The sequence below is a fragment of the Mytilus californianus genome, unplaced genomic scaffold (genome assembly GCF_021869535.1).
Source record: "Mytilus californianus isolate M0D057914Y unplaced genomic scaffold, xbMytCali1.0.p SCAF_2, whole genome shotgun sequence".
Taxonomy (NCBI): Eukaryota; Metazoa; Mollusca; class Bivalvia; order Mytilida; family Mytilidae; genus Mytilus; species Mytilus californianus.
The window spans coordinates 97,103,535-97,117,178 of NW_026262668.1; the positions used below are offsets into that span (position 1 = coordinate 97,103,535).

The following is a 13,644-nucleotide window of genomic DNA, read 5'->3' on the forward strand; positions in this document are numbered from 1 at the left end:
TTGTCTGTACTGACAGAGTAAATTTTGAGGTGAAAACGTAGCCATTTACGCCAAAGGGTCCACATGAACCTTAAGTAACGATTTCACACAAGGAAAGCGGACATGAATATTTCTATAGATGCCAACGTTAAATACATTAATAATGTTATACAAATAGACAGGAAAAAACCTTTAACAAGTGAGACTCGCTATACAAATCCTTGTGATAACTGATTCCCTGTGAGTGTGTATACTCAGGAACATATATATTGACATACTGTTCCCAGGTATACTTAAATTGTTTTATTGCAGTGTATCAAGCAACAATATTTTGGGGAGGGTTAATTTTCTAGTAGTAAGGACTGGCTCGGGAATTAGGTAGGCAAATACTCCAATTATTCTTTTCCGAGTGCTACATGTCCTCCTGTACACAATATCTGAGGCTTATAAAGAGCTTACTTACATACATGTCATAGGGCAAAATATTTTGTTCATCACAATCATTAACGACTCATTGAGACACAACAGTAAAACTGTTAAACATTATTGATTAATAAAATGAAATATTAACATAAAAAATTCCGGTGACACCTGTTTCTCTAGTTCTCCCCTTTTTTGGCTTGTTGACATTTTGTATCCAGAATTGCCTTAAACTGGACCCCTGCTGTTGTTTCAATCTTATCTAAAAAAGTTTGTGTCGAAGTATCAATCAGCGGGTGGCCAGTTAAGAATTGCCTATCTCCGTCATAGATTTTGTATTTTAACAATTATGAAACCGGAAGTGGTGTTAGTGTCGCTATTGCCATAGTGATCATCCAAATTGAATGTGACAGATTCAGCCAAAAATCATTGAATTTATATAGTCTTTCCTTCCAGAGATCGTATGGTTTTGTTGTTAGACTGACGCTTCACCTAAGAAATTCAAAATGAGCGCTGTAACAACAGCTACAAGGTAGGAATAGGAAATTAGTTTCAACAGCACACGGTCACTGATAGTGATAATTTTATAATTCTTTCTTTCTTTCTTTCCAAATCTTCACATCTTTTGTAGGACAACCACACCGCTACACTATCTGTTCGGCATGTAGAACAAAACCCACCACCATAAATGAACGAATATATGTACACTATATTTTGAATAATACTATCCTCCACCTATATATACAGGATCACTGTTTTATAGGCTTTCATGTCGATCCGGCCCCACGTCGATCCGGCCCAAGTCGATCCGTCCCACGTCGATCCGGCCCATATTTAAAGTCGATCCTGCCCAATAAAAAAATATATTTATAAGGAATGAAAATAAAATAAAGATAGATAAATGTTTATGAATTTTATTATAATGTAATAGGTGTACGGTAAAACAAAATGGCCTTTGACAAATATTTTCTTTAGATGAGATGTTAACCCTCCAATACTTCACTTACCTGTTGTCATCCATCAACGATACTTTTTACAAATTCCATTTATACTGTTAAAATTTGTCACAAAATCCTCCAAAGTCAATATAGCTTATAATTCATATTTTATTATGGGGCCGGATCGACGTAGGGACGGATCAACGTGGGCCGGATCGACCGGATACCTTTTATAGTTGCTCGCATAACTTGTTGTATGTACTCTTAGTTGCATTTATAATTCATAGGCTAGTTACCGGACATATATACAGGGGGATTATATATGTTTACGTGGTAAAATTGCTCATACATAAAAAGTGTTGTAAAATAATTACATCAGTCAGGTTCGCACTCGGTAAAAAAACAACAAAAAAAAACCTTACAGTAGTAAAATCTAAAGTAGTTCGCCTTTCATATCGGTCTTATTACCGTCCAGTATACGGGTAGTCCATTCACAAAGGACTAAGAGTCTAAAAACTAAAAACAGTTTGTTTTCTTTTCTTTTTTTTTTATTATTCCTCTGCGCATTGAGCTTATTGTCTTTGTTTTCACATCGTAAAATCTAATAGAACGTTCATATTGTCTAAAAACTTAAATCATTTGTACTCTGCGCATTGAGCTTTTCATTTCACATCATAAAATCTAATAAAATTTAAATATTCACCTTATCTATAATAATATTAGCACTTCATGCACAGTTTCATCACAATCGGACTAAAGCCGTTTACGATCTAAACACACACTGTATATGTAATGCCAATTGTCATATGTCTAGTTACATAGTTCTAAAAAAATGACTTTAAGAGGTAAAAGATATCATCTCGCGTCTGTATTGGCAGTATATATGCATAATGTTCTTTGCACGTATGGGCATAATACTCTCAGGAAGCATTTGACATTTATGATGTTATACTATGTGTTCGACCTATTTGGAATTGGCTGCCCTACACCCCCAGACCCCACCCTCCCATAGACCATAATTCAGTATCTGACAATTTCCGATAGTTGTTCATCATTTCCCGTTCTTTCTACTGTGATCATGGTGATGAGTCAACTGGTTTTATGTGAAGTTTTAAAGACTTAATAAGATGAAGCAGATGTTACTTGTGACAGATGACAATGAGCATTACTCATTAAAAATAAAGTGATGACATGATGTGCTACATTTGCGGACATGGGGAAACCGGAGGTTATTGGACTGGGAGTGTGGAATGCATTAACAAATATTGAGTCTTGGTTATAGCTGAGACTACCATGCTATAGTAGTCTTAGGTTTTAGTCAGTCGTCTACTTGGAAACATTATTTGTTTGTTTTGCTCGATAGCATACATGTAAAGTACAAGCAATTGTTTATACTTTTCTATAAGTGATTTGTTTTACTAATGAGACTTTAAAATTTTAACTGCAATGATGGGTAAACCTTGGTACACTTTTCATCATGCTCACTAAATATGAGTATGATATGTACATTTCATTTTTTGTTTGTTTCAACATATCCAATATTCCACATATTCCAAGAATATATTTTTAATTACATTTCAGTTACATTGATTTTTAAATGTAATTAATTACATTACAATTGCATTATTTTGCAATATTAAGCAATTATAGGTATTACTTCCTTTAAAATAATGATTATTTACAATCTAAGTCTACATAAAGAAATAGAAAGTACATGTGAGAAGTACATACTAAACGAAATAAACAAATACAGTTTACATATATCATTATGAGAGTGCATTGATCAGAGAAACAGGTAATGTTTTAAAGTTCCAAGCAAATACTTCAATGTAATTGAAAGTAATCCATAATTATTAACATGGCAAAATGGCAATGCAATTTATTACTTTCAATTACATGCAATTGAAAATATGCTCAATCATCTTATTTATATCAATTACAAATTATTTAAAATTACTGTTAAATTTGTTATTAATAATTGCCTGTATTACAAATACATTTTTAATCACCCCACGTGAAAAACTATGACTTTTCCATTTAGGAATACATGAATTGAATAGGGAAGTTTTTGAATGCAATCTCTTATTATTGATTACTTTGTAGTATGAGTTCATCTGAAGTACCAAGTAATGTTGGACCTGGTGGAAATCAACCAGAAATTCCAGAAGAACTACCAATAGCAAGCGAAGAAGGACTTAGATTTCTTGAAAGTATAAGTGAGTATTTAAATAAGAATTAGTAACTACCAAATAGAGATCTCAATTGTCCTCAAGTGTTTTATTTTCTGTTTTTATTCATAACAATAGATATAGACAGCAATCCAAAAAAATACAGTAACAAAAACTATTGTGTACATGTGATCATCATGTGGTATTAGCAGTGAACAATCAATATCATCATTAAGAAAACTTAAATGTCTTAAAACTACAAAAGAATATTTTTATTCAGTGGAATAAAATTCTTAAAGCAAAAATTGGTTTCCATCTGTCTGTCTCCATGCTGAAGCTTATGAACAAATTTAGTAGCCTTTAAGATCCAAACAAACAAATTTCAGCGTTTATTGATAATGAAAATGGACTAAGTTAAAAGTATTTTGCATATTTATAAGACAATTTCACAAATGGCGCTAAAAAAACTATTAAAATATCCCATATATCAATTACCTGTTTCATCAGAAAATTATGGTCTTAAGAGTACAATATTTTGTCATTTGTGACACTTAAGACACAGTATAGAAATTGGTCATTTTAACATATTTAGTAAACAAACAGCCAACAGTTCAAACAATATTTTTAAAACAGACTATTTTATACCTATTTCTAACATTATTTTTGGAACTGAGCATTATTTTATGCCAACTTTGAAACATTGTATACTACATGTACTTATACATTAAAAGGATAACAGGAATAACCAAGAATGTTAACATCACATAAAAAATTAATCTCTAGACTACGTGTCATTATCTTCTATTTTTCAAATGGCATTCCAATGGTCACATGACTGTTTTCTGGAATAGCCTTGAAAATGAAGAAATGCATATAATTCCATCAAAATAAACATGTCAATTCAAGATGGTTACATTCTTTCTTAGTTCCAGAGGAAGATTATAAATACCTGATGTTTGATGACAATCTAGCCACCACATCAGATACTGGTAAAGAACTGGGAGAGTTTACAGTATCAGTAGAACCTACTCGATACAAATCACAAGACTGTTTCCTCATCCACGCTAATAGTCATGGTGCTATTGATGGTGTTCCATGTGGTACATCTATCACAGCTTATGTTGGTCAGAATCTAGAAACAATTGAACAACAACATCATGAATATGTTAAGGTAAGATTACAAGGTGTAAGTTAAGTATATATTTTAGACTCAGATCAACATCCAGACTGTAAATGACATCTGTTTCTCATATTGAAGTTTGATCTGATGTCACAGTCTCAAATCAACATCAAATAAACAAGGAATTATTAACTCTGGAAAAGAAAGGAGTTAGTTAGTTCATACAGAAATATTAGTGAAAGTAAACTGAACCTTAGCCATGTGTGAGTTAGTTCATACTGAGATATCAGTGAAAGCAATCTGAACCTTAGCCATGTAGGCATGGCTCAATTAATGGCTTAGTTTTCATCATACATGTACATTTCTTTTCAATTTTCCAGAGTTCAAAATTATTCCAGATTCAAATAATTCCTTGTTAATTTTTTATCCTTTAATCCATTCCTAATTTAATGTCATAAATCATAAGAGCAAAGTCAGATAAGAGTCTCCTCTAAACAAAGCAGTTGGAAAACCATTTTTGTGGTATTTTTTATAAAATCAAACAAAAAATTGCCAATTTGTGACATCATATCATTAAACTTACAACATCTTAATATTAAAACAACCAAATTATAAATTACTTTATAGATTTCCATATGTTTCAATTTGATTGTAAAATGCCTGACATTTTGTACATTTTAGCTTGAAAACTGTCCACTTGATAGAAAAACATTCATTGTGCAACAAGATGAAGGATATGTTGTAAACAGAGTTATAACACAAGGGGAGGTAAGTTGCAATAGTAAGACAGTTCAAAAAGATTATAGGGAAAGCCTAACTAAAACATTTTTGAAAGATTTTTGCTTTTTAGTTTTATTGAAGATGTATGTGCTGGAAAGCTACTGTTAAAAGTTAATAAGATCTCCTGCAGATGTCAAACTGTTAGGTGAAACAATTATTTGATTGCAAGTTTCTCTTTTTTCTGTATCAAAAACAATATTTTTTGTATAAAGGACCAAGGAGGGTTATAAATGCTTTTGCATATTAAATTTTGATGCCAAGAGTTCTGAAGGGGTGGGAAAAACTGCACAAGATTGAAAAATGCTTTATTGTTGTTACTTATTGTTAACAAAAAATTGTTATGTATCAATACATCATTTTTTGCTTGAAGCAATGTATTTTAAAGTGAACATGTATGATTCTTTCCCAAGTATCAATCATCAGCTGATTGTGTCAATTTCACTTTGTAGATACATGTATAACATAATACATGTGGGTGCCTCTCTACAGGGGATTTAGACAAAATTGATATTTTTTTAATCAAAAATAATTAAAATAAATTAATTATATTACACCAAATAATTGCAAGTTGATAAAGACAACAAAAGCTAGCATTTCACTTGTTTCTTAGCCTTGTACAAATACAGCTGATATTTATAGACAGTAAACATATTGTTTAGGCATGTTTTTTTTTTAAATGGGATCATTTATGGTTGTAAAAAATATGTATGAATATATTTAGGATGTACAACGATCATCAAAGACTTTAGAATTGGAACAGATGAAAGGATTTATCTCTGAAGGTAAGAATATTTTGTTGTAAATAGTAAATCACAATTTATTTCAATAGACACTTGACATTGCCACTTAAACATTGATTAATACTGACTTGAAATTAAAAATAGCTTTTATTTTTAGTGTTGATAACATTCAAGATGAAATTGTATCACACCAGCAAAAATAACTGTGATGTATGATATAAAATGTCACTCTTTATTTAACAATTACTTCTTTATATTGTGAACAAAAGGAGATATGTCAATTAGATACATTGTAGCAACCCAACAACACCAGTATATATAGCAGAACTTATTAGCTGGTTTATGTTATAAATTTGCAAACAGTAAGGCCAAATGAAAAATTAAATATCTTTTTCTTAGAAAATAATTGCTTGGAACATCCTATTTTATATTCGTGAATAAAAGTTTCAAAAATGTTTAATATACAATAAAAATTGGACTATTTATATGGCATTTCAAATTACAAACCTTATTGCTTCCTGAATGTTTGAGTCTTTGACCCATGTATACTATTTGGTGAAATATTAAACAATGCAAGAGCATTATTATCTTCAAGTTAATTGTGCTCAGAGATTAACCATGTAAATGGTCAGTAAATTCTGAATAGTTTGTCATACAAGCTAAAAATATTACACCATAAACATTAATGAAAAACTGTCCAATAATTATTTGTAATTTTTTTTTAAAGGATCAAATTTACTGCTGCACAGACTGTTAATTGAGAAAGGAGTATCAGAAAATTTACAATTGTTGTCATTTGATTCTGAAACTAATCTATGTGCTGCTTCTTATGTAAGTTTATATTAAGAAACAGGGTAAAAAAATTGGTATGATATCTTAAACTTTCACACTTAAATTTAATGATATCGCATTTTAATTTTTAAAAATATGGTAAATTCAGAAATTATTGCGTGCATTTATTATTGCAATTTTGAAGAATGGTAAATCTAGCAACTCAATGACAAATATCAATAGACAACTAATGGATAATTAAGAAATAATTCATGCAAGCCATAGATTTGTAGGAAATTTTCACATGGCCTGGACTTTTACATGTATACTCAAATTTTATCCCAAGAGTTAGTGAGGGATAAAGTAAACAAATATAAAGACCCTGACCATGTGAAAATGACAACAAATCTAGGGCCTGCATGGATTATTTTGATTCAAATAAAACTGAAGTGAAGATAAGTTTTCCAAGTGTATGTCTGTTCTGTTTTATCCTCTGTATGATAAAAAGTTCCAACAAATATATATATGGCCTGCATGAATTAATTTATTAAATAACAACTAATCCTTATTATTCTTAACCTAAAAATTTGCAATTTTTAATTTACTTTTATTTAATTTGCTATACAGTCAAATCCACAGTTGACATGTCGTAACTAAAAAGTGAGCTGTCATGTTGACTTGCAGAGATCCATAAATATGCAATAATGCAATTGAATCCAAAAAATGAATCAATACCTACCTCAAAAACTCGAACACTTATATACAAAGTTTTTCCTTATTTCAGAAACCTTTAGAGGACAGAACACAGACAGTTGATGGTACAGAAATCAGGGTATATGGTGTAGAAAGAACAATCAACTCTTTTGTAGATCTTCCTACCACATGGCAGTCATATTTTGTACAAGATGGGTAAGTCTATGGGCAATTTCACGATATATCTATACTAAGCACAGACTCACAGATGTAAATATTTATTGCTTTTACAGCTTACCCCCACTTAAATCCACATGTATCATAACATAACCAGATTTACTCGTACAACACATTGATTCCCCCATCTGCAGTAAAACAGAAGAATAGCAAGAGCTGTAATTCTCTCAAATAGAACAAAGTGCAAACTTGATATCTTATCTAACATTACACAACAACATAATCAGCTCATTTTCTGAAGGCATAGTGAAAAAGAGTGACACTTGGTGCTGATTAATGTAAACACAGTATGGAAAATTTTCTTTTGTTCCGTAATTGTCCAAATTTTTGGGATGATTTTATGCCAAAAATTTAATTTTCTGATAAGAAGGAGGAAGCATACCCCTCATGCTCATCTCCCTGAATCCACCACTGAACCATCTGTTTTACTGCAGATGGGAGAATAAATGTGTTGTGCAGATACATCTAGTTTGTTTGCCGTTTCTTAAATCATCATGAGTTTATTTTTGGGATGAATTATGATAATTTAGTTTCTGACTGATTTTGCATTTGTTCAGACTATTATGACGCATTTGCTAATCTGATGCGGCAGGTTTAATCATTACCAAAAAATTGAAGAAAATTGAGGTGGAATATTACTGACGGTGCTGTATTGACTGAGAGACATTATTTAGGCCTGGTCTTATAACTTTCAAATTTCAATCAATTATACACAGCCACACAGGTCCAGATCCAGTATTTGTCGAACATATTTATCCTGATTTAACCCTGAGAACATTAGGATTCTGGTGACCTTCATCACTTACAATAACTCAAAAGTCTTAGGTGTGTCACATTTACCTATATTACTTCTGTAGATTCATTAATTATTATGGATACAGTATTCATGGCTGGAGGAAAAGTTGTAGTTTCAAGGATATTTTATTACATGGTTTTGCCAAAGTCTGCATACAAACCTAAAGAAAGTTTGTTCTTTGTAGAACCTCTTCACTGTTTACCTCTACCCACAAAAATTGGTTACCATCATCCAAAGAATAATGATGAATCCACAGTATACATCTATATATGACATCTGATTTTGATTTGACAACAAACAGGAGTTGTGAAATATATCAATATGTAAACATCTATCTATCCTATTTTAAACAGGCATTTGTCCAGTAGAGTACAGGTTGGATCACCAGTCACCATGAAATTAATCAAAGTACCACAACTCATAGAGAGAGGTAAAACCCTATAAATCAATCTGTTCAATGTTAATTATTTAATAGTGTAAACATATAGATATAGGAAGATGTGGTATGAGTGCCAATGAGACAACTCTCCATCCAAGTTACAATTTATAAAAGTAAAATATGTATTGTTCAAAAGGATAAATGGATTAGACACAAGTTTTTCAACTTATTTAGGTCCTCTCCCCTTCAATGTTAACTAAGGGTTACCTAGAAAAAATGTTTGGTTTTTGAAAACAAATTGAATGTATTATTTAATTTTCTTTGATTAGCTAATGATTTAATGTTTTAAAGATGTTTAGTAATAGGTCGAGGGTCTAAGATAATAATCATTTTTTATTTGTGCTCTTATAAACACAAATAAAGTACTTCCGCACATACCAAATCACACATATATAGGAACAGCTGGCCAAGATGAATGTAACAAAGATAAAAACGGTCCTCAATGTCACTTTATGACACACTCTCAGCTGCTGCAGCATACATGTTATGTGAACATATCGAGATGTAAAAATTCAGAAAAAGGATTCATTCAAACATTATGCAACATCAAAATCTATTTAAATACTCTTATTAAAACTGATGATAATGTAATGTGTTACAGTTATTACAATTTTGAATACAAAACATGCATTAAGGGTGGGTAGGTGGGAATCTTAAGCCCACTTAGACTGAGCCTCAAATGGTCAATGTTAACCTTTACTGTGGCTTTTATACAAAGAACTTTAAACTCTTAACACTGTTAAGGTAACTTATTTTTATGCCAATAATGATTTAGGTACTATTAAGTACTGTGGTGAACATGAGCACATGTGTTCACTGTATAAGAACAAACCCATTTGCTTCTGATAGTAAAAAATGCTAAACTTACGGTAGTTCAAATTTGGAGAAAGGGGATTTGGGCATTAAAGGGAGTACTCATGAGGTGATGGACCAGGAAGAAGCTGAAGTAAGAAACAAGAGGCATTATGTTAAGGGCTGCTGCATAAAAACATATATTTGACCCAGGGAAGGCACTTTGGAATTTCAACTATAAGTAGGTGTCAATAATTTTTCGTACAATGAAAATGTAAGTGTAATTTTTAAATTACCTCTATTCCTGGGTACCATACATTTTGTATATGTTTTCCTCTTTAGGTGGTTATCACATTTTAAAGTGTCTTTCCTGGGTACCATATATGTTTTCCTCTATAGGTGGTTATCCCATTTTTAAGTGTCTTTCCTGGGTACCATATATGTTTTCCTCTATAGGTGGTTATCACATTTTAAAGTGTCTTTCCTGGTACCATATATGTTTTCCTCTTTAGGTGGTTATCCCATTTTAAAGTGTCTTTCCTGGGTACCATATTTGTTTACCTCAAGAGGTGGTTATTCCATTTTAAAGTGTCTTTCCTAGGTACCATATATGTTTTCCACTATAGGTGGTTATCCCATTTTAAAGTGTCTTTCCTGGGTACCATATATGTTTTCCACTATAGGAGGTTATCCCATTTTAAAGTGTCTTTCCTGGGTACCATATTTGTTTACCTCAAGAGGTGGTTATTCCATTTTAAAGTGTCTTTCCTAGGTACCATATATGTTTTCCTCTATAGGAGGTTATCACATTTTAAAGTGTCTTTCCTAGGTACCATATATGTTTTCCACTATAGGTGGTTATCCCATTTTAAAGTATCTTTCCTGTGTAACATACATGTATATGTTATAAATGAACAGCCCTAAGATGTTACCACATTTCACAATTGAATTATTGTTGTCGTAAGTAAATGAGGTTTACAGGGGTATGTTTGGAGGTAATAAATCCTCATAAGATAAGTAGCTGTCCTATTATGTGTTCCTCTTTGGTTGTGATAACACAAAAGTCTGAAATATTTGCTGGATAGGCCTTCCATAGATTGTCGTAACCCGAAATGACTACATTCATTGTGTTGTCAATATTTAGAATATAAAAAATATGATTAAAACACAATGGATGTACATGTCTGCATTTGTAGATGAAGAACCACCAAAGCCAGTATTTGAGAAGAAACCATTGAACTGGGAGGAAGACATGCAGTTGTATTCTAGATTTCTTGATAGAAAGGTATATGGTTTAAGATATTTATTCTTTGAAACGTTCTAATCCTAGTTTTAAAATTGGTTTCCATGTGCATGATGTCAAGGGATGCTCTCTGAAAAGAACTACTGGTAGATGTAATCTGGCAATTAGAGAATAATTTTTTGCAGTTTGAAAACATTTTAATTATGACCTTTCTAAATGTTATTTTCTGTTAAATTTAAAGTATATATAGAGATTGCTTTGTATGGTAACAGGGTTGATGTCAAGAGACTTTGCACTATAACAGTTTGGACATTAAATCAGCTCCTGTTGCATGAATTGGATGAAAATAATATGCCTTTAGTAGTTAATGTACTATTATAAAATTTGATGTGTAGAGTTTAATTCAACCTTATTTTTACTTTTTGTGTTGATCTTCTTACATTTAACAGTATAAAGTCATTTGCACATTGAAAATTTCATATAAATGTTAGTTGACTACAATTGTGTTTCCTCCTAGTGTTTTTGAGATAACATTTGGTATGAAGCTGTTTATTAATAAAATCAATTTTATTCTCTGATCTGGTTGATATAATTGCAGAATTTTAAAATTACATTTCTTATTAGACATTCACCTGATTGAAAGTTTAATGTGTGTATGTCTATTTGTAAAAACTGTATTTTATAAAGTTTGGAGATATTTTCATCAACAAATTATAAAACTGTATTTAGATATATTTAGTGAATATATGTTGTTATATGTTATTTTTAGTAGACAGATATTTCTTAATTTTAGTATTCTTTCCAAATTATTTCTTTTCTATCTTTTAGGAGGAACTAAAAGCTGACCACTCTTCCTATATTAGATCACATCCAGAACTTAAAAGTATTCTAGCAGACTTTTTACAGTTTCTGTTATTACGGAAACCAGATGATGTTGTACAGTTTTGTGCTGAATATTTCTCAGCTTTTTCTCCTACCATGCCAACATCAACTTCTTATCTTGCTTCGAATGCTCCAACACCTTTCCCAGCCAGCAGGACCAACACAAAAATAGATCAGCTAAGAGCACCTACTCGATAGATAACAATAGTACAAAGTCATTTGTTTACTCTCTGGTTGTATAAATCTTGATGGTAGCATGTTCTGTTATCAAGAATGTTATGAAAACAACAATTATTTCAGTCCAAGAATATCAAATCTTAAATTTTGGTTATTTATAAAAATGATTCAATAAAGCAAATCAAGCTTGGATATGGTACCTGAAATTGATTGATAGAAGTTTTCTTTACAACAGTAAAATATATGGAACTATTCTATAAAATGGCATTGTCTTTTGTTCCTTCAATTAATAGTAAAAAGATAAGATTTATGTCATTTGGAAAAGTGATGATTATATTGTTTTAGTTCTGAATGTATTTCTATCAGCCTTTTCAAATTGATTTTTTAAAATGAAAATGAGAAATATTTGTTTACATTTTCATTAAATTTAAATACCAGTAATGCTGAAATATTTTACAAGTAACTTGAACAAACAACTAATATGCCTTGTTACCATGTAAGTGTTAGACTTTCACCAAAGATGACATTAGTTTTATAAAGGACATTTCAGTGAATATATTGTTAACTGTTTTTATTATTGTTATTTTAAATTATACATGTATATATGTATGTATAATTATATTGTTACATAATGATGTTCCAATCATTGATTATAATAGTAAATGTAGTGATTGTTGAAAATTTTAGATTAATCAATTATAATTTCAGCAATCAATACTGGATAAAGGTAAAAATATCTCTACGATTATCGTTTTTCACGGAACCTCTTCCCCATCCCTGTAAATGTAACAATGCCGTAAAACACCCATGACACATTTATTTTATACTTATACCCACTCTTTTGGTGTATTCTACGTTTACATATCTGTATGTTAGGATACTTCTCCTTCAATATTATATTTGACATGCACCAGTATTACATGAGGAACAAGTTCTTACTTTATTTGCAAATCAATTAAAAACCTGTCATAAGAAAAATTTGAATTGAGCTGATTCCCAACACTAAAATTGTATGATAAACATTTCTTCATCTTCATCATTGTATATATTATAATCATTTATTTTGCTATTGTTGACAATATAATAAAGATATTGTTATAAAGTCTTATAGTTACTTTCCACTTGTTTTGCTGATATTCAAAGTACCTCTTTTATTTGGGGATTGGTAATGTCTGTTGATTTTTTGTTTGTTATATTTCATGTCTGTCTGCCTTTACATTGTATCTGCAACTCTTCTCAAAGGAAAAGAAGTGGCAAGACCTGTTTTAGAGTTTCAAATAACAGATGACACAAGTCATTCATTAATAACATATAGGATATGTGCCTTATATATATGTTTGCTGTTTGCTTTCAAACTTTATGATTTAAAGTAAAACAGCAAAAACTTGTAAAAAAATCATTTTCTGATATTTCTGTTGAAATATGAGCAACAGCATTCCTAAAAAGCGACAAAATATGTTTACAAGGAT

The 13,644-nt window shown here is 30.9% G+C and overlaps 1 protein-coding gene across 1 annotated transcript; it reads left to right on the forward strand.

The window, feature by feature from the left end:
- Window positions 1-771: 771 nt before the first annotated feature.
- On the forward strand, window positions 772-13,278 carry LOC127730483 (ciliogenesis-associated TTC17-interacting protein-like). The gene is made up of 10 exons (XM_052238911.1): window positions 772-931; window positions 3,441-3,553; window positions 4,432-4,676; window positions 5,307-5,393; window positions 6,127-6,187; window positions 6,873-6,976; window positions 7,701-7,825; window positions 8,996-9,072; window positions 11,070-11,158; window positions 11,945-13,278. Exons 1-10 carry the CDS (start codon window positions 906-908, stop codon window positions 12,194-12,196), a joined length of 1,179 nt encoding a protein of 392 aa, XP_052094871.1. The 5' UTR covers window positions 772-905; the 3' UTR covers window positions 12,197-13,278.
- Window positions 13,279-13,644: the final 366 nt, after the last annotated feature.